Source organism: Amphiprion ocellaris, chromosome 10, assembly GCF_022539595.1.
Source record: "Amphiprion ocellaris isolate individual 3 ecotype Okinawa chromosome 10, ASM2253959v1, whole genome shotgun sequence".
NCBI lineage: Eukaryota > Metazoa > Chordata > Actinopteri > Pomacentridae > Amphiprion > Amphiprion ocellaris.
The window spans coordinates 7,626,168-7,654,151 of NC_072775.1; the positions used below are offsets into that span (position 1 = coordinate 7,626,168).

General features: G+C 38.0%; 2 protein-coding genes across 2 annotated transcripts; one reads left to right on the top strand and one right to left on the bottom strand.

The window, feature by feature from the left end:
- Positions 1-203: 203 nt before the first annotated feature.
- si:ch211-14a17.10 (major antigen) lies at positions 204-26,591 on the top strand. Its single transcript, XM_055014819.1, has 92 exons — positions 204-356; positions 449-522; positions 1,735-1,753; positions 1,921-1,980; positions 2,078-2,167; positions 2,260-2,328; positions 2,448-2,531; positions 2,666-2,752; positions 2,889-2,987; positions 4,087-4,152; positions 4,261-4,350; positions 4,423-4,509; positions 4,599-4,688; positions 4,806-4,895; positions 5,682-5,753; positions 6,001-6,063; positions 6,137-6,199; positions 6,300-6,368; positions 6,484-6,567; positions 6,785-6,871; positions 7,008-7,091; positions 7,187-7,255; positions 7,345-7,431; positions 7,668-7,757; positions 7,851-7,940; positions 8,012-8,074; positions 8,164-8,226; positions 8,317-8,385; positions 8,983-9,066; positions 9,220-9,306; positions 9,423-9,506; positions 9,632-9,700; positions 9,776-9,865; positions 9,960-10,049; positions 10,144-10,233; positions 10,334-10,423; positions 10,513-10,593; positions 10,732-10,794; positions 11,257-11,319; positions 11,424-11,570; positions 11,735-11,797; positions 11,898-11,966; positions 12,082-12,165; positions 12,383-12,469; positions 12,606-12,689; positions 12,785-12,853; positions 12,943-13,029; positions 13,266-13,355; positions 13,449-13,538; positions 13,610-13,672; positions 13,762-13,824; positions 13,915-13,983; positions 14,581-14,664; positions 14,818-14,904; positions 15,021-15,104; positions 15,230-15,298; positions 15,374-15,463; positions 15,558-15,647; positions 15,742-15,831; positions 15,932-16,021; positions 16,111-16,191; positions 16,330-16,392; positions 16,855-16,917; positions 17,022-17,168; positions 17,333-17,395; positions 17,496-17,564; positions 17,680-17,763; positions 17,981-18,067; positions 18,204-18,287; positions 18,383-18,451; positions 18,541-18,627; positions 18,864-18,953; positions 19,047-19,136; positions 19,208-19,270; positions 19,360-19,422; positions 19,513-19,581; positions 20,179-20,262; positions 20,416-20,502; positions 20,619-20,702; positions 20,828-20,896; positions 20,972-21,061; positions 21,156-21,245; positions 21,340-21,429; positions 21,530-21,619; positions 21,709-21,789; positions 21,928-21,990; positions 22,803-22,865; positions 22,970-23,116; positions 23,224-23,370; positions 23,469-23,510; positions 23,598-23,645; positions 25,906-26,591. Exons 1-92 carry the CDS (start codon positions 281-283, stop codon positions 26,457-26,459), a joined length of 7,875 nt encoding a protein of 2,624 aa, XP_054870794.1. The 5' UTR covers positions 204-280; the 3' UTR covers positions 26,460-26,591.
- c10h14orf119 (chromosome 10 C14orf119 homolog) lies at positions 26,584-27,925 on the bottom strand. Its single transcript, XM_023284526.3, has 2 exons — positions 27,225-27,925; positions 26,584-27,136 (listed from the first exon to the last, which is right to left on the bottom strand). The coding sequence occupies exons 1-2, from the start codon at positions 27,621-27,623 to the stop codon at positions 26,963-26,965; spliced, it is 573 nt and encodes a 190-aa protein (XP_023140294.1). The 5' UTR covers positions 27,624-27,925; the 3' UTR covers positions 26,584-26,962.
- Between the last annotated feature and the right edge of the window lie 59 nt (positions 27,926-27,984).

A 27,984-nucleotide genomic window follows, 5' to 3' on the forward strand; every position in this document is an offset into this window, starting at 1 on the left:
CAAAAGTGAAAACAAAGAAATGTCATCTCTTTTTGCATGTGCACAAATGTTTCTTTAAATACTGTCAGTTCTAAATTTTCTCATATACAATTTATAATTAGTTTTAGCCTTCATTTGTGTGTATATAGTTGAGAAGGATTTTGTAGATGTTGTGAGTTATTTGCTCCTCCTCTTCTGGGAAGCTGTTACTACCCCCTGAATATTGATTATTTAGTTGTGTATAAAAAGCGTTACTCCTGCTGAAAGAAGAGCAAAGTTTTATGACAAAAAGAACAGTCCAATGGCAGGAGGTTCCTACTTCGTTTGGATTCTTCTCCTTCTAACCTGCGTCTTTTATACTTTGGACAGCAGTCATGGTAAGAAGCAGTAATCAGTTAGTGCATAGTGGTTAAAACATGAATTGCTGTTAATAGTGATAGTTGGTTATGATTTTTCTCTCTTTTCCTAGTTCATCAGGATCTCAGGACTTTAGCCAGTCAGAGAGGAGATTCAGATGTGGCCCATCTCCCTTCACAACGCCCAGTAAGTCTCCAAGACTTAGCAAATATACAGAGACAAATAGAACTCTGGGAATTGCTCATAGTGATACATGATGTGTTCCTCATTACTTACCTCAGATAATCCCACATCTCAAAGTGCACAGTATTTATGTTCTTGGGAACTGATCCCAAGAACATAAATATAGCGGTATGCAATGACGCTTTTCATACTTATTTCAGTCTCCTCTGGTTTGTTGTCACTGTGGTGGTGACGACAGATGTGGAAGAAGTACTCAGAACGTTTACTTAAGTAGAAGCAGCAATACCACAATAGAGAAATAATCTACGACAAGTAAAAGTCATGCATGTACTTTTTCAGTCACAACACTTATATAAAAAAGTAAAAGTACAGAAGTATTAGCATTAAAATATAATTAAATTACCAGAAAAAAGTACTCAATATGCAGAAATGCATATATATTATATTATTTGACTATGTTTACTGATGCATTAATGTGTTCATCACCTTAGTACTGAAGCCGGTAAAGGTTAAATTAATTACTTTTTAACAGCTTGGCAGCCTGTATATTTCCTTTCTGGGATCAATAAAGTTTTCTCTTCATCTGTGATATCACAGTATACATTATTTCTTTATTTCTTTTTATTAAGTACAATGTTTGCCTTTGAATTCTAGTGAGTAAAAGTATAAAGTACAAGAAAATTCAAACACAACGTATAAGTAACTCAAAGTCATGCCTAAATACAGTAGTTGAATAGAAGTACTTTGCACTGGTGATTAATGTTAAACTTTTAATAGGTAATAGTTGAAGATTTTGTTTAAATATGTGTTGTATTTGGGCTGCACAGTGGCGTGATGGTTAGCACTTTCGCCTTGCAGCTAGAAGATCCCGGTTCGCCTTCCCACCTTCCTGGGATCTTTCTGCATGGAGTTTGCATGTTCTCCCAGTGCATGTGTGGGTTTTCTCCAGCTTCCTCCCACAGTCCAAAAAACATGCTCAGGTTAATTGATAACTCTGACTTGTCCATAGGTGTGAATGTGAGTGTGACTGTTTGTCTCTATATGTAGCCCTGTGATAGACTGGTCACCTGTTCAAGGTGTCTCCTGCCTTCGTTCTTAGTCAGCTGGGATAGACTCCAGCTCCCCGTGACCCTAATGAGGGTTAAGCGGTGATAGATAAGGGATGGATGTGTTGTATTTGCTCCAACTAATGCAGTAAATTTTGTTCTTTTACAGTCAAGTCAAGCTTGCACTGGTAAGTGCTCTTCTTGTACATAGCTAATAATATATCAAACACTCTGTAATAAATGGAATACACAATGCACCAGTGATCTATCATGCAACATAAATACTCTGTGATATAGAATCTCTTTAATCTTGCTGACTTTAATGTCTGCCACATGCCTTTTCTTTGTATTAAAGACCAGTTCACGTCGCTGAACAGGCAGCTTCAGCAGACATCTCTCCAAAAAAGCCAGTTAGGTGAGTATATGTGCCTCCTTTGAAGACTTGAGCTGTGTCACTGTGACCGGTGGACTCATTGTTGCTCTGATATTCTGTAAAATGTGCACTTTGACAGGTGAAGAAGCCTTTGTGTTGCGGGGGGAGGTCAGACAGCTGAAACTGCAACTTGCCACATGCAGTGCGACTGCCTCAGCTATTACCAACTGTAAGCTTTATATCATAAATCCTGCATATGTGGAACCTGTGGAAACGACTTACAGAAGCAAATGTTAAAATATATCTGCAATTTCTTGACAGCGTATCAAACACAACTGCAGTCAAAATTGAAACAGCAGCTTGAGATATTTGACAATGATGCATTTCTAAGTAAGTTTACCTAAAACTTTTGTTCATATTTTTGCAGGATCTGTCACAGTTTCTTTGTATTCTTTAGAAATATCAATGCTGAGTTTTATTTTTTATGTAATATAAATGTTTTTCTCCAGTTCTGAAAGTCATGGCGCTCACCAGTGAGGTTAATGCTTTACAGAAGAAGGTCACACTTGCTGCAAATTCTACTGAAATCAGTGGTGAGGATGATGCATTTCTCCTACTGTTAATGCATTTTTATTTGAAAACATTTGTCTTCAGTGTTCCGGCACAATTGTAAGAATGTCATTGTTAGCTTTATATGTTAAGATGCCTCATAACTTGTGTCCTACAGAGCTGCAGAGAGAGTTGGAAGAGAAGAGCGCTGAACTGAACGTTAAGAAACAGCAAATAGAAGAAAACATCACAAACTCAACTCTCAGTAAGTGTATATTTAAAGCACATTTGTGGACCAGAAGAAGAAAAAAAGAAAATGCTGGTCTTTTAATGATTTGTGCAGACTCAGTGCCTATAATCAGTAGTGAGTGGTTAAGTGTTTGCTGTTTGTGTGTGTTCAGTTCTTCAGATAATCTCACTGCAAAATCAGATCTGGGATTTACAAGAGACACAGTCAAGACGAGCAGAAACTGGCCTTCCGTCTGACAAGAGAATTCTGGGTAAACTGCTGTCCGTTTGACTGTAATACATGCAAGTCAATGAATAGAAATGGCCTTTTCATGACTCTAGCAACTGTGGTGGAGAAAGTATTTACATCTTTTATCAAAGTAAAAGTACTGATACCATGCTGTGGAACTATTTTATGGCAAGTAAAAATCCTGCACTGACAATGTTACATGCAGAAAAATATCTTAGTATTACCAAATAAATGCAGTAAATATAGAAAAATACTCCCTGTGACTGTTATAGTATAAATTGTATCATGACAACATTATTACTAATGAATATTTTCATTGTGGATTATTCTGCTCATTTTTTTTCTCCAATAATCGCATGGTTATTGCCTGAAAAACCTGAAAATAGTGAGAAATGCCATCACAAGTGCTAATTAAAATGATTGGGCTTTTATATTAATTATGATCAAACAATTTTTTTTAGCTTTGGCTAATTTCAGATATTCTAACATAAACTGTTGGGTAGTTTAATTTATAGCAAATAATCATATTTGTAAGTTCTTGTGTTTTATGTGCAAAAAAGTCATAATTTGTGTCTAAAGCTGGCAGATAAATGCAGTGAAGGAAAAGGTGGGATATGTCCTTCTGAGATGTGGTGGAGTAGAAATAGAAAATGAAATAAAATAAAATTTGTGGTGAAGTAAATATAATCTACATGTCACCACTGTCAGGCAGTATATCTGGAGCAAAATTCTAAAATGTTAAAACAAGAAACTAGTCCACTCAACCACACGTTTGATTTTACAAATAAAAACATAAAAATAAAGCACATAATAAGAGAATTCATTACACTTCACGGTGGCATTTTGCTGTTATGGCCTCACTTGGTGACGCTGTATATAACCAACAACATTGTGTCAGTTTAAGAACAGCTAAGCATGTGAGCAAAAAGAATTGGCTAAAAGTAGCAATTTATAATTAGTTGTTTAATTAAATAATCTCAATTTATCATATTCTCACGTTTGCAAAATACTCTTCCTGTTGAGCAGTTTTGCATTGCAGGAATCCATCTTTCAATGTTTTTATTTCTGTATTAAAAATGAATTCTCATGCTCATTTACTTTTTCTTTACATTTTTCATCAGCTCTACAAGAGCAACTGGACAGGAAGATCAGTGAGCTGCGAGGCTCAGCAGATGTCATCTCAGCCAGTATGTGAACTCATCCGTTCACATCTGCCAGTATTTACTTTATAATTAGCTCTGTTAAAGGCCTGTTGTCAAATCTTTCCTGACACATATCTTCTGTTGGCCTCCCAGTGCTGGAGCTGATTTCTGTGCGCCATAAGATTAGAGTGTTACAGAGGAGGATCAGTGTCCACATTGAGGAATCCAGAACGAATGTTGCCGGTGAGTTTGTGCCTGTAGATCCTATCACTACTATTAACATGTAGTGCTTCATTTTTATTTGCTCCTTTTTAGATGTCCAGAGGCAAATAAGGCAAATGGCTTTGCTCCTTAAAAAGAAGATTTTGCAGTTAAGTCGTGATGAGAATAACAAAGAACTTAGTAAGTTAGCACCGACTTCATTTTTTTTTTGTGTGTGTGTAATTTTTTAACATTTACTGCAGCATTAATGTGGCATCCTTTCTCTGCAGCCAGAGAAATTCTGATGCTGCAGGACGAGTTGGAACGTCTGGAACAGCTGATGATGAACGCCACAAAGATAAGCAATTCCCAACTTAGAGGTGAATAACTGTTCTCATCAAGACACACATATGCTTGTCTTATTTTAGATCCACAAATTGTATAACTACGTCACAGGTACCGGTGAAAATGCCTAAACAACTTTTTCTTCATTCTAGAGATGAGAATTATTTTGGAGGAAGAAAAGAAACGACAAATAATTTTACAGAAACAACTGGAGGAAGAAGATTATGCCCAGGCACAGCTCTGTAAGTGTGAAGGGGAGTCAGCAGACTGATCTCTGGCGTTGCTGAGTGGATTTATACACTTTATTATATAATAGGAATGGCTTAATGAACTTTCTGATTAAATGTTGTCTCCTCATCAAGACAAAAACAACAAAGCTTGCATATATGGCATATATATATATATATATATATATATATATATATATATATATATATACACATATATACATATATATACATACATACATACATACATACAAACAGGCCCCAAATTAAATTAAAAAAAACCTAAATAAATGAATGGAGAATAGCAACGAAACCAGACTTTTCCAACCAGGTGCACGACGTGGTCAATTGAGCATTTGGCATCCGATCATGCTTATGCATAAGAATGCTGTGCAAATGTTGCTGATTCTGTTTCTGATATCAGGATGGGAAGAGCAAAAGCAATTTTAACAAAGAGGTCATTGTTGGGGTCCAGATGGCAGGAGCTTCAGTCACATCAACTGTCTTCAACAGAAACAGTGACAAAAGTGACACCTGCAGTTAGATAGCTGGGAAAGATGTCAGCAAGCAGGAGTAAAAATTGTGATGCTCGTGCTTTAGAGCAATATGTAAGGAAAAAGAGAAGAGAGAAGAGCAAGTCTTCCTCAGGTGACTGAAAATGTCAATGCAGGATGAGATCAGACTGTCAGCAAGAACAGTCTGTTTACAGTTACAACGAGAGATATATTATAATAGGGTTGCACTGCATAAACTCCAAATTATAAAGATAACAAGTGTTTTTTTTTCTTTTACTTTGACCAGTCATGAACATCATCAGTATAATGGAAGATGTGAGAGAGCAGCAGCAGACAGCATCAACTGGTCAAACCAAATGTGAGTCCGCCTCTGCTTTTTCCATTTTTAAATTCATATGGACAATCAGGTAATGCAGCTCCAAAGCATTTACTCTTTATTCTGCATTTATAGTTTTTTACACCAATGAAAGACAAAGTTATGGCAGCTGCTTATGATAGAGTGTAATCATAGTTGCAAAATAAACGTCTCAGTTTGTTCTGTTACTTTCTCGCTAATGCCAAACGTATGACAGCCTTTTCTGACTTTACATTTCTTTGTAAATCAGCTCTTTGGGGTCTGCTTCAAGCCAAAGAAAAGGACTATGCCAAAGCTCAGACTGAAATAACAGGTAGGTAAAGTTTTGCTAAAATGTTTGCATCATAACTTCAGATAGCAGTTTTGATAACCTTTTAATTCAACAGATCTGCAGAAGAAACTGCAACTGAAAAGTGAGGAGTGTTCTGGATCTAAGGACAAATATGAGCGTAAGCTGTAAATCTGACTCCAGCTCAAACCTTTCATTTCATTCATGTTTTAGTTTCTGTTCGGGTAAGAACCTTGTGTCTGTTTTTTTTTTTTCATCAGAGGTAAAAACTGAATATGAGCAGAAGATTGCTGAATTGAACAGAACTGGAGACTCCACAGCAGCACTCAGTGAGTTTTGTTACATTACAGCTAAAATCTCTCTATTTCACTGTAGCAGAGTGTTTTTATCTGATTGTTGCTGATTTATATTTTGAGTTTGATGTTCACTTTGATTTTGGGTCAGTTCTGGATGTGGTAAAGCTGCATGATGAGGTGAAGGTTTTGAGGGAAGAGATCTCCAACTCAGAAGACAAAGACGTGATCTCAGGTGAGCAGCAGTGATGACAGCCAATATGGCAATTAGTATTTCTTGTAGTCTTGGGCAATTTTTAAAAAGATTTTAATTTGGTTTAAATATTTGACTTAATTTCACCTTTTGAGTTCTATTCAGACACCATTGCCATGATTAGGCTGCTTCAGATTTAAAACTCTGTTTTTATTTTTTCAAACTTTCCCTAATTATCCCTGCTTCTGTTTAACTATAGAGCTCCAAAGGCAACTGGAGAAGAAGCAAAAAGATCTGGACTCCAAGACTGCAGACATAGAGAGACTGACTGCCAATCCAAGAATGGGTGAGCTTGTTGATTTGATTCTGTCATGATTGTCACATCATTGGTGTGAGACACAAAGACACTTTTTGTAATCAACTCAGGATGAACAGGACTAATTAGTGATAAAAACACATTCACTTCCCAATGTTTGTTTTAGTTTTAACAATCATTGAGCTGCAAGATGAGATCTGGGACCTTCAGAGGAAAGATGTCAATGGGACCACAAGTGGTGATGTAAAAAGTTAGTTGTGTTTAAAATGCCAGTTTAACACTTGAGCGTGACATTATTTGACAGTCAAGTCAGAAATACATTGGAGACTTTTTCCTTTTTGGCAGAGTTGCAAGACAGACTTGCTGGGCTTCTGGGTGAAATAGATGATGAAGATGGCAGCAACACAAAACTGAGTGAGTCTTGTGACACATTTTGTCCAGTTTTATTGTAGCATCTCTTGTAGTAAACTACATCTTGTCTTTTCTGTTGTGCTGTGCTTCAGTGCTGAGAATCATGACCCTGCAGAATCAGGTGAAATATCTGGAGAGACTGTTGTCAAACCTCCAGATGGCACAAAATAAAGTAACCCGTAAGTATCTCCAGCTAACCTTAGTCCTAAGAGTGTGCCAAGCAGAGGTAGTAGTGGAATAGAGGCAACAGATTTGGGACCAATGCGATAGAAATACCTAAAAATGTGTGAGAGTCAAAGGTACAAATGCTAGTAATGGACATTGATGCCAATGAAAGACTGTAGTGTTGTTGTTAGTTTACAGTGATCTCCTGTGAATTGAAAAATGTATTTTACCTTCTTTAAAATTGCCTCAGAGCTCACAAACAACCTTGACATCAACAAGAAACTGCTGGAGAAATATGTCAGTGAGCTGAAAGAGAAGAACCAGACAGCTGCCAAACTGAGTAAGTAAAGAGAGATTATGATGTCTGCATGTCTTTACTGAGGAAATGGTGTGAAATGTTTCCTGTTTTACATTTTCTTTGTGTGTTTCTTAGTTTTGAGCATTGCTGATCTGCACACCCAACTCAGAAACCTAGAAAGAGATAAACAAACTGAGGGCCAAACCACTTCTACTACAATTTCGAGTGAGTATGCTCCTTTCCATTATTGAAAACTTGTATTTTTGGTGGTTCTTTCTCAAACTTATTTCTTTTAGACTTGAGGGAACAAGTAAAGATCAAAGAGGAGGAGCACACTCGTGACCAGGATGTGATCAGAGGTGGGTTCAGTCCTGACATGCTTAGATTCCAGCAAGAAAAAAATATTTAGTTAATTTGAAGTTGCTTATAAATGATGTTTTTCTCCTAGCTCTGCAGAACAAACTGAACCAGACGGAGGAACAGTGTTCTGATTCTGAGCAGAAAATTAAGGGTGAGTGTTGTCAGTGTTCACTTTCTGTCTCTGCTTGACGTAGAAAGTCTTTTTGTGGTATCAAGTGCTTTTCTAAATGTTTTCTTGCAGATCTGCAGAACAATCTGGATGCCAAAATGAAGGAGCTGCAGTCCAAATCTGACACAGTTACTTCACTTGGTGAGTGGTAAAGCTGCACTACTGTACTGTGTTATCATCAAATGTCGTTTCTGAACCATTAAATTTTCACCTTACCCATGAGCGGAACTGTGGATTAAAGTGGCAGACATTTCGGCTCTGTTAATCATATTTTGTTGGCTTTTTTTGGTCAATTACATTAAGGAAATAGGCATCACAAAAGGTCTCCACTCCCCCCTCACTCTAACTGGCTGAGGCGGATGGCTGCCCTCCCTGACCCTGGTTTGGTTGAAGGATTTTCCCGTTCAAAGGGAGCTTTTTACTTCCTGTAATTGCCAAGTGCTGACTAAAAAGGAATCATTGGGTTTCTCTATATATTGTGAGGTCTTGATCTTAATATGTGAAGTACCCTGACTTGACTTAGATTGTAAATTGGCGCGATATAAATGAATGGGAGTTAAAATTGAATTGATGCACGCTGTTATTCTGTTGATATTCCACAACCTGCTCCTATAGATCATATTTGTCCAAATTAGAACCTTTGATAAAAATGCACTTTACAGGACTCATGTACAGATGTTGATCAAGTTTCAGGATGAGCAAAACTCTGACTATTGATCATTATTCTGATTGTTTCAGCTCTTCAAATTTCCACATTAACTCTGGAACTGGAGGAACTAAAGAGAAAACTACAAAACACTGAATCCAAATCCAAGGTTGAAGGTGGGTGTTTTTCATTGTCATTTCAAATCAAGTATGTACTGCTATTGTGACACGAAACACTGCACCAACAGTGTACTGTTTATTAAAGGGCTACTACGTAGCTCAATAGCAAATACACGGGACTTTTTTAAAGGTTTTGCCTTTGTTCTGCAGAGCTCCAAAAGATTATAGATGAAAAAACTAAAGAACTGGACCAAAAAACACAAGAGCTGAGGAAACGAAGTTCTCAACCACAAAGACGTGAGTTGATGAACAACCGATGGAAAGAATTCAAATCAATGAGTTCTATGTATAGTGAAGATGTGAAGTAATACTTTCTACCACATATGATTATTGATGTTTAAACTTCCTTTCAGTTTTAGAGATTATTTCAACACAAACAGAGATTGAGAAGCTGGTTAATGTGGCAGCAAATGACACAGACTACAATAAGATAAGAGGTGAGTCACAGCAGCGACTAACGGTCTACAGAAGTAACACTAGAAAACCTCCATTACTTTGAAGAAACAGTAAAACATGCACTCACATGAAGACAATAATAGCTTTCTCCATCTTTTGTCTGCAGCACACCAAGACCATCTCAATTATCTGATTAGTGGAATTCAAGATGAAGACAATGAAAATACTAAACTGAGTGAGTCGTCATCAAAAATATGAGTTGTGTTCTTGAATCCAGTAAACTGATCTAATTGAAAAATTCTTTGGTTAGTGTTTAAATTCTTGGCACAGCAAGATGAAATAGCCAGACTCAAGAAGCAAGAAGAAAGTCAGATACGGGCACAAGCAGACAAGATTAAAGGTGAGATACGGTTGGCATTCGCCAAATGTATTCATCATCTATTTCCATTTATTTAAAGGACATAAAATATGCTTTTTCTGTCTTTTTTTTGAAGATCTGGAGGATGAGCTGGAGGACATCAGAAATCAAATTAAAGAAAAGACACGCATGCTGAATTCAAGTGATACGAGGATTTCTCATCAGTGTAAGTATTTTGCTTCTCTTTGGCGGAGAAAAGACGAAGTAAATGATCAAACAGAATCAGATTACTAACAGCAGCTTGCTTTGTCTGTTTTTAGCGGCTCAGATTATGGAGCTTCACAGGAAAATCAAACCTCTGGAGGATGAAATATCAGACCTCAGAGAGACCCATGCTGAAAACCTTGCAGGTAAAGAATAAGATATGACAGTTAAACTGCATGAAGTAATGCAACTTAGCAGATTTTGATTGAATAGTTATGAATTTCATTGATCTGTAAATCATTTTAGAGCTGCAACAGAGACTCAATTTGACAAGCAGGCAACTGCAAGGCAGTGAACTTCAACTTCAGAAGGCAGATGCAAAGAATTTTAACTTAAGTATGACCATATTTTATCGACAAATGTTTCAAATCATGCTTTTTTTGAAGTGCAAAATAACATTCCTGCTGTGTTTGTGTCTCTGCTAGTAATGGAGGTGGCTGATCTGAGGGCACAGCTGAAAACGGCTCAGAAACAGGCATCTAAAGTTGCTGGAAAAAACAGGAATGGTTTGTCAATCTGTTGCTTCCCTACTTGTCACATATCATGACTACATCCTGCAACCTTCCACATTTATCTGAACTCTTGCTTGAAAAATCATTTGAGTTTTTCATGCATTTCTGATATTCTTTTGTTTTCTTTCTTAGACCTGGAACAACAACTAAAAACACAACAAAGAGAGAATACAAAGCTTGAGCGCACAAACAAAGGTGTGTATTGTACATTGCAGTGTCTTAAGGTAACTTCTAGGCTCATACATTTATCTGCTTTCTGTAAATAGTTGGATACAAAGACCATTACAGCGTTTACATCTGTACACTGTAAGGTTCCCACAGCCAACGCTAGCTTAGCTTAGCACAAAGACTAGAGATAAGAGGAAACACTAACCTGGCTCTATTCAAAGGCAGCAAAATCTGCAGTGTTTTTTTTTGTATGTTTTGTACTGCTGGACAAATTCTTGACTTGGAGCAGAAATATTTCAGCACATAAGTTCCAGTAATGTGTTGTTTTTGCACTCACTAAAAATATAGTTTATCATCCAAAAAAATATAGTTATAAGGAATTTTTCTTCATATGACAAATTTCCTGACCTTAAAAACAATTAGATTAATGAGATCAAATGGGTAGATGACACTTCCTGTTTCAGTATTTTGACTTTCTTTCTCTGTCAGAATTAACAGAAGACGTCAAACAGCTGAAAAAGTGCTGCAGTGATGCCGACACCCAGTGTGACGGTGAGATCCTAAACATCTCTGGTTATCACTTTACACATATACCCGTTCTTAAGATCAACCAAATCATTTCATTTAGTTTTTGAAGTAAATATTTCATCAAACAGACTTCCAAAGACAACTGCAACAGAGCCAGGAGGATGAAGATCGTCTGCATCAGCAGCTGAATGACAAAGACGCCAAGCTCAAACATGTGGAGCAGGAGTTAGAAGAACGCACTAAAGAGAATAATCAGCTGCAGCAGGAACACAGCGGTAAGTTTAACTACATGCCCCTACACAAAAAACATATTTCATTCTTTGAACTTCAGATCCACGATAACATTTCATGTTGTTTTTGAACTATACATTTCAGATTTTACAAAAATGTTTGCATCATAACTTCAGATAGCAGTTTTGATAACCTTTTAATTCAACAGATCTGCAGAAGAAACTGCAACTGAAAAGTGAGGAGTGTTCTGGATCTAAGGACAAATATGAGCGTAAGCTGTAAATCTGACTCCAGCTCAAACCTTTCATTTCATTCATGTTTTAGTTTCTGTTCTGGTAAGAACCTTGTGTCTGTTTTTTTTTTTTCATCAGAGGTAAAAACTGAATATGAGCAGAAGATTGCTGAATTGAACAGAACTGGAGACTCCACAGCAGCACTCAGTGAGTTTTGTTACATTACAGCTAAAATCTCTCTATTTCACTGTAGCAGAGTGTTTTTATCTGATTGTTGCTGATTTATATTTTGAGTTTGATGTTCACTTTGATTTTGGGTCAGTTCTGGATGTGGTAAAGCTGCATGATGAGGTGAAGGTTTTGAGGGAAGAGATCTCCAACTCAGAAGACAAAGACGTGATCTCAGGTGAGCAGCAGTGATGACAGCCAATGTGGCAATTAGTATTTCTTGTAGTCTTGGGCAATTTTTAAAAAGATTTTAATTTGGTTTAAATATTTGACTTAATTTCACCTTTTGAGTTCTATTCAGACACCATTGCCATGATTAGGCTGCTTCAGATTTAAAACTCTGTTTTTATTTTTTCAAACTTTCCCTAATTATCCCTGCTTCTGTTTAACTATAGAGCTCCAAAGGCAACTGGAGAAGAAGCAAAAAGATCTGGACTCCAAGACTGCAGACATAGAGAGACTGACTGCCAATCCAAGAATGGGTGAGCTTGTTGATTTGATTCTGTCATGATTGTCACATCATTGGTGTGAGACACAAAGACACTTTTTGTAATCAACTCAGGATGAACAGGACTAATTAGTGATAAAAACACATTCACTTCCCAATGTTTGTTTTAGTTTTAACAATCATTGAGCTGCAAGATGAGATCTGGGACCTTCAGAGGAAAGATGTCAATGGGACCACAAGTGGTGATGTAAAAAGTTAGTTGTGTTTAAAATGCCAGTTTAACACTTGAGCGTGACATTATTTGACAGTCAAGTCAGAAATACATTGGAGACTTTTTCATTTTTGGCAGAGTTGCATGACAGACTTGCTGGGCTTCTGGGTGAAATAGATGATGAAGATGGCAGCAACACAAAACTGAGTGAGTCTTGTGACACATTTTGTCCAGTTTTATTGTAGCATCTCTTGTAGTAAACTACATCTTGTCTTTTCTGTTGTGCTGTGCTTCAGTGCTGAGAATCATGACCCTGCAGAATCAGGTGAAATATCTGGAGAGACTGTTGTCAAACCTCCAGATGGCACAAAATAAAGTAACCCGTAAGTATCTCCAGCTAACCTTAGTCCTAAGAGTGTGCCAAGCAGAGGTAGTAGTGGAATAGAGGCAACAGATTTGGGACCAATGCGATAGAAATACCTAAAAATGTGTGAGAGTCAAAGGTACAAATGCTAGTAATGGACATTGATGCCAATGAAAGACTGTAGTGTTGTTGTTAGTTTACAGTGATCTCCTGTGAATTGAAAAATGTATTTTACCTTCTTTAAAATTGCCTCAGAGCTCACAAACAACCTTGACATCAACAAGAAACTGCTGGAGAAATATGTCAGTGAGCTGAAAGAGAAGAACCAGACAGCTGCCAAACTGAGTAAGTAAAGAGAGATTATGATGTCTGCATGTCTTTACTGAGGAAATGGTGTGAAATGTTTCCTGTTTTACATTTTCTTTGTGTGTTTCTTAGTTTTGAGCATTGCTGATCTGCACACCCAACTCAGAAACCTAGAAAGAGATAAACAAACTGAGGGCCAAACCACTTCTACTACAATTTCGAGTGAGTATGCTCCTTTCCATTATTGAAAACTTGTATTTTTGGTGGTTCTTTCTCAAACTTATTTCTTTTAGACTTGAGGGAACAAGTAAAGATCAAAGAGGAGGAGCACACTCGTGACCAGGATGTGATCAGAGGTGGGTTCAGTCCTGACATGCTTAGATTCCAGCAAGAAAAAAATATTTAGTTAATTTGAAGTTGCTTATAAATGATGTTTTTCTCCTAGCTCTGCAGAACAAACTGAACCAGACGGAGGAACAGTGTTCTGATTCTGAGCAGAAAATTAAGGGTGAGTGTTGTCAGTGTTCACTTTCTGTCTCTGCTTGACGTAGAAAGTCTTTTTGTGGTATCAAGTGCTTTTCTAAATGTTTTCTTGCAGATCTGCAGAACAATCTGGATGCCAAAATGAAGGAGCTGCAGTCCAAATCTGACACAGTTACTTCACTTGGTGAGTGGTAAAGCTGCACTACTGTACTGTGTTATCATCAAATGTCGTTTCTGAACCATTAAATTTTCACCTTACCCATGAGCGGAACTGTGGATTAAAGTGGCAGACATTTCGGCTCTGTTAATCATATTTTGTTGGCTTTTTTTGGTCAATTACATTAAGGAAATAGGCATCACAAAAGGTCTCCACTCCCCCCTCACTCTAACTGGCTGAGGCGGATGGCTGCCCTCCCTGACCCTGGTTTGGTTGAAGGATTTTCCCGTTCAAAGGGAGCTTTTTACTTCCTGTAATTGCCAAGTGCTGATTAAAAAGGAATCATTGGGTTTCTCTATATATTGTGAGGTCTTGATCTTAATATGTGAAGTACCCTGACTTGACTTAGATTGTAAATTGGCGCGATATAAATGAATGGGAGTTAAAATTGAATTGATGCACGCTGTTATTCTGTTGATATTCCACAACCTGCTCCTATAGATCATATTTGTCCAAATTAGAACCTTTGATAAAAATGCACTTTACAGGACTCATGTACAGATGTTGATCAAGTTTCAGGATGAGCAAAACTCTGACTATTGATCATTATTCTGATTGTTTCAGCTCTTCAAATTTCCACATTAACTCTGGAACTGGAGGAACTAAAGAGAAAACTACAAAACACTGAATCCAAATCCAAGGTTGAAGGTGGGTGTTTTTCATTGTCATTTCAAATCAAGTATGTACTGCTATTGTGACACGAAACACTGCACCAACAGTGTACTGTTTATTAAAGGGCTACTACGTAGCTCAATAGCAAATACACGGGACTTTTTTAAAGGTTTTGCCTTTGTTCTGCAGAGCTCCAAAAGATTATAGATGAAAAAACTAAAGAACTGGACCAAAAAACACAAGAGCTGAGGAAACGAAGTTCTCAACCACAAAGACGTGAGTTGATGAACAACCGATGGAAAGAATTCAAATCAATGAGTTCTATGTATAGTGAAGATGTGAAGTAATACTTTCTACCACATATGATTATTGATGTTTAAACTTCCTTTCAGTTTTAGAGATTATTTCAACACAAACAGAGATTGAGAAGCTGGTTAATGTGGCAGCAAATGACACAGACTACAATAAGATAAGAGGTGAGTCACAGCAGCGACTAACGGTCTACAGAAGTAACACTAGAAAACCTCCATTACTTTGAAGAAACAGTAAAACATGCACTCACATGAAGACAATAATAGCTTTCTCCATCTTTTGTCTGCAGCACACCAAGACCATCTCAATTATCTGATTAGTGGAATTCAAGATGAAGACAATGAAAATACTAAACTGAGTGAGTCGTCATCAAAAATATGAGTTGTGTTCTTGAATCCAGTAAACTGATCTAATTGAAAAATTCTTTGGTTAGTGTTTAAATTCTTGGCACAGCAAGATGAAATAGCCAGACTCAAGAAGCAAGAAGAAAGTCAGATACGGGCACAAGCAGACAAGATTAAAGGTGAGATACGGTTGGCATTCGCCAAATGTATTCATCATCTATTTCCATTTATTTAAAGGACATAAAATATGCTTTTTCTGTCTTTTTTTTGAAGATCTGGAGGATGAGCTGGAGGACATCAGAAATCAAATTAAAGAAAAGACACGCATGCTGAATTCAAGTGATACGAGGATTTCTCATCAGTGTAAGTATTTTGCTTCTCTTTGGCGGAGAAAAGACGAAGTAAATGATCAAACAGAATCAGATTACTAACAGCAGCTTGCTTTGTCTGTTTTTAGCGGCTCAGATTATGGAGCTTCACAGGAAAATCAAACCTCTGGAGGATGAAATATCAGACCTCAGAGAGACCCATGCTGAAAACCTTGCAGGTAAAGAATAAGATATGACAGTTAAACTGCATGAAGTAATGCAACTTAGCAGATTTTGATTGAATAGTTATGAATTTCATTGATCTGTAAATCATTTTAGAGCTGCAACAGAGACTCAATTTGACAAGCAGGCAACTGCAAGGCAGTGAACTTCAACTTCAGAAGGCAGATGCAAAGAATTTTAACTTAAGTATGACCATATTTTATCGACAAATGTTTCAAATCATGCTTTTTTTGAAGTGCAAAATAACATTCCTGCTGTGTTTGTGTCTCTGCTAGTAATGGAGGTGGCTGATCTGAGGGCACAGCTGAAAACGGCTCAGAAACAGGCATCTAAAGTTGCTGGAAAAAACAGGAATGGTTTGTCAATCTGTTGCTTCCCTACTTGTCACATATCATGACTACATCCTGCAACCTTCCACATTTATCTGAACTCTTGCTTGAAAAATCATTTGAGTTTTTCATGCATTTCTGATATTCTTTTGTTTTCTTTCTTAGACCTGGAACAACAACTAAAAACACAACAAAGAGAGAATACAAAGCTTGAGCGCACAAACAAAGGTGTGTATTGTACATTGCAGTGTCTTAAGGTAACTTCTAGGCTCATACATTTATCTGCTTTCTGTAAATAGTTGGATACAAAGACCATTACAGCGTTTACATCTGTACACTGTAAGGTTCCCACAGCCAACGCTAGCTTAGCTTAGCACAAAGACTAGAGATAAGAGGAAACACTAACCTGGCTCTATTCAAAGGCAGCAAAATCTGCAGTGGTTTTTTTTGTATGTTTTGTACTGCTGGACAAATTCTTGACTTGGAGCAGAAATATTTCAGCACATAAGTTCCAGTAATGTGTTGTTTTTGCACTCACTAAAAATATAGTTTATCATCCAAAAAAATATAGTTATAAGGAATTTTTCTTCATATGACAAATTTCCTGACCTTAAAAACAATTAGATTAATGAGATCAAATGGGTAGATGACACTTCCTGTTTCAGTATTTTGACTTTCTTTCTCTGTCAGAATTAACAGAAGACGTCAAACAGCTGAAAAAGTGCTGCAGTGATGCCGACACCCAGTGTGACGGTGAGATCCTAAACATCTCTGGTTATCACTTTACACATATACCCGTTCTTAAGATCAACCAAATCATTTCATTTAGTTTTTGAAGTAAATATTTCATCAAACAGACTTCCAAAGACAACTGCAACAGAGCCAGGAGGATGAAGATCGTCTGCATCAGCAGCTGAATGACAAAGACGCCAAGCTCAAACATGTGGAGCAGGAGTTAGAAGAACGCACTAAAGAGAATAATCAGCTGCAGCAGGAACACAGCGGTAAGTTTAACTACATGCCCCTACACAAAAAACATATTTCATTCTTTGAACTTCAGATCCACGATAACATTTCATGTTGTTTTTGAACTATACATTTCAGATTTTACAAAAATGTTTGCATCATAACTTCAGATAGCAGTTTTGATAACCTTTTAATTCAACAGATCTGCAGAAGAAACTGCAACTGAAAAGTGAGGAGTGTTCTGGATCTAAGGACAAATATGAGCGTAAGCTGTAAATCTGACTCCAGCTCAAACCTTTCATTTCATTCATGTTTTAGTTTCTGTTCTGGTAAGAACCTTGTGTCTGTTTTTTTTTTTTCATCAGAGGTAAAAACTGAATATGAGCAGAAGATTGCTGAATTGAACAGAACTGGAGACTCCACAGCAGCACTCAGTGAGTTTTGTTACATTACAGCTAAAATCTCTCTATTTCACTGTAGCAGAGTGTTTTTATCTGATTGTTGCTGATTTATATTTTGAGTTTGATGTTCACTTTGATTTTGGGTCAGTTCTGGATGTGGTAAAGCTGCATGATGAGGTGAAGGTTTTGAGGGAAGAGATCTCCAACTCAGAAGACAAAGACGTGATCTCAGGTGAGCAGCAGTGATGACAGCCAATGTGGCAATTAGTATTTCTTGTAGTCTTGGGCAATTTTTAAAAAGATTTTAATTTGGTTTAAATATTTGACTTAATTTCACCTTTTGAGTTCTATTCAGACACCATTGCCATGATTAGGCTGCTTCAGATTTAAAACTCTGTTTTTATTTTTTCAAACTTTCCCTAATTATCCCTGCTTCTGTTTAACTATAGAGCTCCAAAGGCAACTGGAGAAGAAGCAAAAAGATCTGGACTCCAAGACTGCAGACATAGAGAGACTGACTGCCAATCCAAGAATGGGTGAGCTTGTTGATTTGATTCTGTCATGATTGTCACATCATTGGTGTGAGACACAAAGACACTTTTTGTAATCAACTCAGGATGAACAGGACTAATTAGTGATAAAAACACATTCACTTCCCAATGTTTGTTTTAGTTTTAACAATCATTGAGCTGCAAGATGAGATCTGGGACCTTCAGAGGAAAGATGTCAATGGGACCACAAGTGGTGATGTAAAAAGTTAGTTGTGTTTAAAATGCCAGTTTAACACTTGAGCGTGACATTATTTGACAGTCAAGTCAGAAATACATTGGAGACTTTTTCATTTTTGGCAGAGTTGCATGACAGACTTGCTGGGCTTCTGGGTGAAATAGATGATGAAGATGGCAGCAACACAAAACTGAGTGAGTCTTGTGACACATTTTGTCCAGTTTTATTGTAGCATCTCTTGTAGTAAACTACATCTTGTCTTTTCTGTTGTGCTGTGCTTCAGTGCTGAGAATCATGACCCTGCAGAATCAGGTGAAATATCTGGAGAGACTGTTGTCAAACCTCCAGATGGCACAAAATAAAGTAACCCGTAAGTATCTCCAGCTAACCTTAGTCCTAAGAGTGTGCCAAGCAGAGGTAGTAGTGGAATAGAGGCAACAGATTTGGGACCAATGCGATAGAAATACCTAAAAATGTGTGAGAGTCAAAGGTACAAATGCTAGTAATGGACATTGATGCCAATGAAAGACTGTAGTGTTGTTGTTAGTTTACAGTGATCTCCTGTGAATTGAAAAATGTATTTTACCTTCTTTAAAATTGCCTCAGAGCTCACAAACAACCTTGACATCAACAAGAAACTGCTGGAGAAATATGTCAGTGAGCTGAAAGAGAAGAACCAGACAGCTGCCAAACTGAGTAAGTAAAGAGAGATTATGATGTCTGCATGTCTTTACTGAGGAAATGGTGTGAAATGTTTCCTGTTTTACATTTTCTTTGTGTGTTTCTTAGTTTTGAGCATTGCTGATCTGCACACCCAACTCAGAAACCTAGAAAGAGATAAACAAACTGAGGGCCAAACCACTTCTACTACAATTTCGAGTGAGTATGCTCCTTTCCATTATTGAAAACTTGTATTTTTGGTGGTTCTTTCTCAAACTTATTTCTTTTAGACTTGAGGGAACAAGTAAAGATCAAAGAGGAGGAGCACACTCGTGACCAGGATGTGATCAGAGGTGGGTTCAGTCCTGACATGCTTAGATTCCAGCAAGAAAAAAATATTTAGTTAATTTGAAGTTGCTTATAAATGATGTTTTTCTCCTAGCTCTGCAGAACAAACTGAACCAGACGGAGGAACAGTGTTCTGATTCTGAGCAGAAAATTAAGGGTGAGTGTTGTCAGTGTTCACTTTCTGTCTCTGCTTGACGTAGAAAGTCTTTTTGTGGTATCAAGTGCTTTTCTAAATGTTTTCTTGCAGATCTGCAGAACAATCTGGATGCCAAAATGAAGGAGCTGCAGTCCAAATCTGACACAGTTACTTCACTTGGTGAGTGGTAAAGCTGCACTACTGTACTGTGTTATCATCAAATGTCGTTTCTGAACCATTAAATTTTCACCTTACCCATGAGCGGAACTGTGGATTAAAGTGGCAGACATTTCGGCTCTGTTAATCATATTTTGTTGGCTTTTTTTGGTCAATTACATTAAGGAAATAGGCATCACAAAAGGTCTCCACTCCCCCCTCACTCTAACTGGCTGAGGCGGATGGCTGCCCTCCCTGACCCTGGTTTGGTTGAAGGATTTTCCCGTTCAAAGGGAGCTTTTTACTTCCTGTAATTGCCAAGTGCTGACTAAAAAGGAATCATTGGGTTTCTCTATATATTGTGAGGTCTTGATCTTAATATGTGAAGTACCCTGACTTGACTTAGATTGTAAATTGGCGCGATATAAATGAATGGGAGTTAAAATTGAATTGATGCACGCTGTTATTCTGTTGATATTCCACAACCTGCTCCTATAGATCATATTTGTCCAAATTAGAACCTTTGATAAAAATGCACTTTACAGGACTCATGTACAGATGTTGATCAAGTTTCAGGATGAGCAAAACTCTGACTATTGATCATTATTCTGATTGTTTCAGCTCTTCAAATTTCCACATTAACTCTGGAACTGGAGGAACTAAAGAGAAAACTACAAAACACTGAATCCAAATCCAAGGTTGAAGGTGGGTGTTTTTCATTGTCATTTCAAATCAAGTATGTACTGCTATTGTGACACGAAACACTGCACCAACAGTGTACTGTTTATTAAAGGGCTACTACGTAGCTCAATAGCAAATACACGGGACTTTTTTAAAGGTTTTGCCTTTGTTCTGCAGAGCTCCAAAAGATTATAGATGAAAAAACTAAAGAACTGGACCAAAAAACACAAGAGCTGAGGAAACGAAGTTCTCAACCACAAAGACGTGAGTTGATGAACAACCGATGGAAAGAATTCAAATCAATGAGTTCTATGTATAGTGAAGATGTGAAGTAATACTTTCTACCACATATGATTATTGATGTTTAAACTTCCTTTCAGTTTTAGAGATTATTTCAACACAAACAGAGATTGAGAAGCTGGTTAATGTGGCAGCAAATGACACAGACTACAATAAGATAAGAGGTGAGTCACAGCAGCGACTAACGGTCTACAGAAGTAACACTAGAAAACCTCCATTACTTTGAAGAAACAGTAAAACATGCACTCACATGAAGACAATAATAGCTTTCTCCATCTTTTGTCTGCAGCACACCAAGACCATCTCAATTATCTGATTAGTGGAATTCAAGATGAAGACAATGAAAATACTAAACTGAGTGAGTCGTCATCAAAAATATGAGTTGTGTTCTTGAATCCAGTAAACTGATCTAATTGAAAAATTCTTTGGTTAGTGTTTAAATTCTTGGCACAGCAAGATGAAATAGCCAGACTCAAGAAGCAAGAAGAAAGTCAGATACGGGCACAAGCAGACAAGATTAAAGGTGAGATACGGTTGGCATTCGCCAAATGTATTCATCATCTATTTCCATTTATTTAAAGGACATAAAATATGCTTTTTCTGTCTTTTTTTTGAAGATCTGGAGGATGAGCTGGAGGACATCAGAAATCAAATTAAAGAAAAGACACGCATGCTGAATTCAAGTGATACGAGGATTTCTCATCAGTGTAAGTATTTTGCTTCTCTTTGGCGGAGAAAAGACGAAGTAAATGATCAAACAGAATCAGATTACTAACAGCAGCTTGCTTTGTCTGTTTTTAGCGGCTCAGATTATGGAGCTTCACAGGAAAATCAAACCTCTGGAGGATGAAATATCAGACCTCAGAGAGACCCATGCTGAAAACCTTGCAGGTAAAGAATAAGATATGACAGTTAAACTGCATGAAGTAATGCAACTTAGCAGATTTTGATTGAATAGTTATGAATTTCATTGATCTGTAAATCATTTTAGAGCTGCAACAGAGACTCAATTTGACAAGCAGGCAACTGCAAGGCAGTGAACTTCAACTTCAGAAGGCAGATGCAAAGAATTTTAACTTAAGTATGACCATATTTTATCGACAAATGTTTCAAATCATGCTTTTTTTGAAGTGCAAAATAACATTCCTGCTGTGTTTGTGTCTCTGCTAGTAATGGAGGTGGCTGATCTGAGGGCACAGCTGAAAACGGCTCAGAAACAGGCATCTAAAGTTGCTGGAAAAAACAGGAATGGTTTGTCAATCTGTTGCTTCCCTACTTGTCACATATCATGACTACATCCTGCAACCTTCCACATTTATCTGAACTCTTGCTTGAAAAATCATTTGAGTTTTTCATGCATTTCTGATATTCTTTTGTTTTCTTTCTTAGACCTGGAACAACAACTAAAAACACAACAAAGAGAGAATACAAAGCTTGAGCGCACAAACAAAGGTGTGTATTGTACATTGCAGTGTCTTAAGGTAACTTCTAGGCTCATACATTTATCTGCTTTCTGTAAATAGTTGGATACAAAGACCATTACAGCGTTTACATCTGTACACTGTAAGGTTCCCACAGCCAACGCTAGCTTAGCTTAGCACAAAGACTAGAGATAAGAGGAAACACTAACCTGGCTCTATTCAAAGGCAGCAAAATCTGCAGTGGTTTTTTTGTATGTTTTGTACTGCTGGACAAATTCTTGACTTGGAGCAGAAATATTTCAGCACATAAGTTCCAGTAATGTGTTGTTTTTGCACTCACTGAAAATATAATTTTCATCCAAAAAAAATATATTTATATGGCATTTTTCTTCATATGACAAAGTACCTAACCTTTAAACAGTTAAATTAATGAAATATGAAATGAAATAGATAGGAATCAAAAGTATAAATAAAAACATGAACAAGTGCTTTCACAAATAAAAAAAAATTAAGAGGAGCTTTAGAAGAAGCTAGAGAGAGATCAGTAGGTCAATAAATCAGACATGTATTAAAGAGTAATGCATATCAATGAAATATGACATATTCATTGGTAAACTTTAGATGTGCTGGTATTTAGATGTTGTTACCTTTAGACAGACCCAGGTTAGCTGGTTTCCTCTTTTCCCATTTTTATACTTAGTTGCACAGAAATTAGCCTGATTGCCGTTTTTACATCTAATGCTCAATTGACAAGCAAATAAACGTATCTCACAAAATGTGAAAACTATTCCTTTAAATAATGACACTTCCTGTTTCAGTGTTTCGACTTTCTTTCTCTGTCAGAATTAACAGAAGACGTCAAACAGCTGAAAAAGTGCTGCAGTGATGCCGACACCCAGTGTGACCGTGAGATCCTAAACATCTCTGATTGTCACTTTACACATATACCTGTCCTTAAGATCAACTGAGTCATTCCTTTTAGTTTTTGAAGTAAATATTTCATCAAACAGACTTCCAAAGACAACTGCAACAGAGCCAGGAGAATGAAGATCGTCTGCATCAGCAGCTGAATGACAAAGACGCCAAGCTCAAACATGTGGAGCAGGAGTTAGAAGAACGCACTAAAGAGAATAATCAGCTGCAGCAGGAACACAGCGGTAAGTTTAACTACATGCCCCTACACAAAAAACATATTTCATTCTTTGAACTTCAGATCCACGATAACATTTCATGTTGTTTTTGAACTATACATTTCATCTGGCAGAGCTGGGATCACAACTGAAACAGGCCATGGACAATGCTGAGTACCAGCAGCAGCAGCTGGATGACAAGGATGCCAGACTCAGACAGCTGGAGCAGGAGTTAGACAAACAGACCAAGGAGAGTGCCAGACTTCTGGAAGACTACAACAGTATGTTCATTTGCCTAGCAGATTTATTCAATATGAGAGAAGACATGACTCTAGGTGAAACATTTCAATCTTGCTGCCTTTTCTTGTCTCACTGTCAGACCTGCAAAATGAGAGGAACAAACTTGAGGACAATATACAAGGTAATTATTAGTTTAGTTCAGCAACATCTGGATTATGATATTACCCAAGGCCCCTGCAAAAATGTGCTGTTCTCACTCTTTCCTCAGATCTTCAAAGGAAACTGACTGATGTGGAAGATCGAACAATCTATGCCAGTAAGTCACACACAAGAGCTCATTCAATTTCTTAAAATTTTCAAGTCTGCATATCCCTTGATATTTGTGTTTAGCGTTAACATTTCAAACTTGCACAGTCAGTTTCTAAGGTGTCATGGAAAATATACAAAGCTTTTCACTGGATGATAACGTATGGTTGACTTTAAAGGAACTGTTTGTATAATTTTATGCATAAAGGTCAATTTATCACGGTTAGTTGTCCTGCTCAGCCTGTGAAAAAACTTGTTTCGTTTCTTTGAACAAATCTGGAAATAATTACTCTGTTATCAGAGCTGTGTCATTTTTAAAAGACATTATAAACTACTCAGGGATGGTGTCATTAGAGGTGTTACGATGTATGTTTTCTTTCAAATTTCTATACATAACACAGTCATGGAAAAAATGATTAGATCACCCTTGTTTTCTTCAATTTCTTGTTCATTTTAATGCCTGCTACAACTAAAGGTGCATTTGTTTGGACAAATATAATGATAACAACAAAAATAACTCATAAGAGTTTAATTTAAGAGCTGATATCTAGACATTTTCCATAGTTTTCTTGATAATAACCAAAATCACTACATCAATAGCTATGGCACTGTACTGCCAAAAACAGCTTTTAGACATTCCATGTTTTCTTTTCTGTTTTAGTCACATGATCCACACAGGAGTTAGTACTTGATTGCAGAGCCGTTGTTTTTGATGACTGCAGCCATGCATCTTGGCATGTTCTCCACCAGCTTCTGACATTGTTCTGCTGTCACAGCAGCCCATTCTTGTTCCAAGCAAATTTGCTTTGTTTTTGGGTTTGTGGTTCTCCATTTTGCATTTGATGATTTTCCACAGGTTTTCAGTTGGATTTAGATCTGGTGATTGATCAGGCTAAGACATGGTTCCAATGTTCTGGTTCTCAATCCAGGCTTTAACTGACCTCACTGTGTGGTAAGGGGCATTGTCTTGTTGGAAAATCCAGTCATTGGAGGCAGGAAAGAGTTTTCCAGCTGAGACTGTTTTCAAGAGTAACCCCAAACATGACCTGGTTCATTGTCCCTGTTCCACCCAAACTGAAACAACCCCAGATGGTCACTGATCTACTCCCATGTTTTACTGTAGGGGCAGACAGTCTGGTTTGTAGCTTCTCCAGGCTTCCTCCTAACCAGTAAGTTGGCTGGAGTGGACATCAACTGAAAATTGGATTCATCACTGAAGAGAATCTTAGTCCAATCATCAACAGTCCAATCCTTGTGATCCCAGCAAAGAGTAACCAGGCTTTCCTCTGCCTTTCATTGATGAAGGGCTTCTTCCTGCCCTGTGTGACTTCAGACCAGCTTCAACAAGTCGCTTTCCAACTTTCCTTGCCGAACAAGTCACATTTCTCCACAGTGCCCACTCATTTTTAAGGTCTCTGGAGGTCTGATGATGATTCCTGACACAGGAACGGAGGAGTGACGGTCATCTGGTGGGTAGAAAGACATTTCCTGCCGCAACCAGCTAGCAGTTTGGTAGAACCATGTTGGGCTTGTTTTCTTGTTTCTTGTTTTCTTGGTGTAATGAACGGCTGTCTTGGAGATCTTCAGTTTTTTCTCTGTCTCTCAATCATGCCAATTTCCAGCAGTGCCAAGATGGCTGCCTTGTGGCTTCACATAATTCTTTAGTTTTAGGCGTTCTGTGAGAGCTGACAACTTCTGAGTTGTGCTACGGCTTGAATGTCAGCAGGAAACCACTCTTGACCTTTGCATGTGCAGTGCTGCTGATGGCATGAAACGGCCTCTTATATACCCTGGGAATACAATTAAGCTTCAGCATGTCAGATAGGACAAAGTATTATGAAATCAGCTGCATTTTTTGTCGTGTTCATTGTATTCTTTGGGTAATATACCTTTAGTGGTACCAGGCATTAAAATGAACAAGAAATTGAAGAAAACCAAGGTGGTCTAATATTTTTTTCCATGACTGTATCTTTACTTTTAAATCTTTCGGCCACAGTAATTGTGTAGCGGACATTTGATACTGTGAGTCCTTGGTAAAGATGGAGGCCAGTTGCATGATGGGAAATGCAAAATCTAGCATCTTGGAGACAGCCTCATGCTAGGGACCCACAGTTGGGCCTGTACTGCTTCAGTTTTGACCATCGTGTCTTTAACTGTGACTTGTGACTCATCCAATTTCTCATAAGCAACTTCCTACATCCCTGTTGAACTGCTTTTAGCTTTCATAAATTTGATAGAAATACTTAAAATTTACATTTCTCTGTTCACAGAAAAGATGACTTTTGATCCAGACACAGCGCACCCAAGGATAGTTTTGTCTACAGATAACACTGAGATGTCCACCATTGATTACGTCCAAAATGTCCCCGACCATCCGGGCCGCTTTGATGTGATTCTCGCTGCCCTGGGTGCGACTGGTTACTCATCTGGTCGTCATTACTGGGAGGTTTCTGTAGCTGGGAAGACTTGTTTCCACATTGGGATGGCCAGTGAATCTGCTCCAAGGAAGGGATCATTAAGATTCAATCCAACAAATGGTTTCTGGACTATAGTGCTGAACAAACAGGGTCAGTACAGAGCTCTTGACAGAAAACCTGTTACTATTGTTACTCAGACACAACCTATCACACTGGGCGTCCTGCTGGACTATAAAAAGGGACAGATCTCTTTCTATGACGCTGGGGCCAGATCTCATTTGTACTCTTTTGTAGGCCAAAGTTTTACAGACAAAATATATCCATTTAGCAATTTTTGCGTTGAGACTGGTGAAAATTCAAATCCAATCGTTTTAGTTTCTCCTGGATCGGTTGACTGGATAAAATAAGGAACACTGAAAGTTCTATTTGGTCCTATATGTTGAATTTAAGTGTTTCAGTTATGAACATCTGCAGAATAGCTTCCATGCATATTTCTGTAAATCTGCTGTTGCTGACAATAAAACAAAAATATACGACAATGCATTGTTTATTCTCACTTTTACAAAAGCTCTTGTCCATGTCATTCCATGTGTGTTAATCACCAGTAAAGAAAAAAAAATGCAAGTTCACTCCTAAACCTATTTCAAGTACAATGAATCCTGAAATGGCAGAGCTTTAGCTATGAACTTTATTTTTAAAAAAGCAGTATACTGTATAATGCAATCTTGGAGAATCTATAGAAAACTGAGTAAAAACAGCTTATATTGAATGAACACTTATCTTGAAATGAAATTAGGCTTCAACAACAAGTCTCATATTTACACCAGCATTTCTCTGAACATAACTACCTCACAACAAATACGCTTTCTCAACCACATGTCACTCTTTTCTATGGTAATGCACACATTGTTCAGTCTCGTCCTGCTGTCCCAGCTACACTCCTGTAAAAGTGTGCAACAAACTCTGGGTCTTTCTCTTCTAGCATGTGCAGGAAGTGATTCCTCTCCTCTTCTCCCCAAGTCTCAAACCACTGAGTCCACAGGCGCAGCTGGCATTCAAAGATGTTTGGTAGTCTGTCTTTAACCTGGTCAGGACGCAAAAAGAGAAGTTAAATGTTAGAATTCATATATTTATCTGGACTCTATGTTTGCAAGTGACAGTGCAGAAGGTACCTGAAGAGTACTGAGTGAATCCAGGAGGGTGCACACTTTCCCCGGCACAGCTTTCCCCAGAAGGTCCTGCAGGAACCGCTCCCTCTGAGTGGGGGTCCAGCCCTGGAACCAGCTCAGGACGCACCGCTGCTCCTGGAAGGTGACATAGGAGATGGGCTCCGGCTCTCTAACTTGCCCTGAAGTGCAGGACAGGTTCTCGAGGCTGGGAGGGCCGATGACACCCTGGGGAGCTGATGGAAAGTCATCCGGGCTGGGTGAAGAGAAACCGGTCCAGCCGTGTGTTGTCATGCTGGTTGATCCCTCTACCGGACTGAGCTTGGAGCTGTGAGAGCTGCACAGGATGTCTGCGGCTGGAAGTTCCTGATTTGAGCCTTGGCTGACATGACTGAACCACGACATCTTGGAAAAGTTCTGTTTCCGAGTGATTCGAGTTAGCTCTCCCCCCGCTGGAAGTTAATTAGCGATGCCAGCTGCCGAGAGGGACGTTTGCGTGTAGCTTAGCTTAACCACAACCGTTCCAGTATAAAGCCAGCATTACCTAATAAAACGGTTCTTAGCATACATGGTTGCGAGTACTCATTGTTTTAAAAAGTGTAAATCACCTCATTGTTGTCATATTTGAAGTGCAACGATGCCGAGCAGTCCTCTCGTTAATCTTCGGCTAACAAACATACACAGGAAGTGGACACAGTTAATTTGCCTTGTTGTGTCGGACGTTACTCCTGCGCAGCTTTTGCGCATATTCAGTCGCTGACAAAAT

What these genes read in the sequence shown, in the direction of transcription:
- c10h14orf119 (XM_023284526.3), bottom strand. Translation starts at nt 27,623, where the DNA reads ATGTCGTGGTTCAGTCATGTCAGCCAAGGCTCAAATCAGGAACTTCCA. An exon ending in ATTCACTCAGTACTCTTCAG is followed by an intron (nt 27,137 to 27,224) that starts GTACCTTCTGCA and finishes CGTCCTGACCAG; the next exon opens with GTTAAAGACAGACTACCAAA.
- si:ch211-14a17.10 (XM_055014819.1), top strand. Translation starts at nt 281, where the DNA reads ATGGCAGGAGGTTCCTACTTCGTTTGGATTCTTCTCCTTCTAACCTGC. An exon ending in TGCTGGAAAAAACAGGAATG is followed by an intron (nt 16,192 to 16,329) that starts GTTTGTCAATCT and finishes TTTCTTTCTTAG; the next exon opens with ACCTGGAACAACAACTAAAA. An exon ending in ATCCAAATCCAAGGTTGAAG is followed by an intron (nt 20,263 to 20,415) that starts GTGGGTGTTTTT and finishes TTTGTTCTGCAG; the next exon opens with AGCTCCAAAAGATTATAGAT.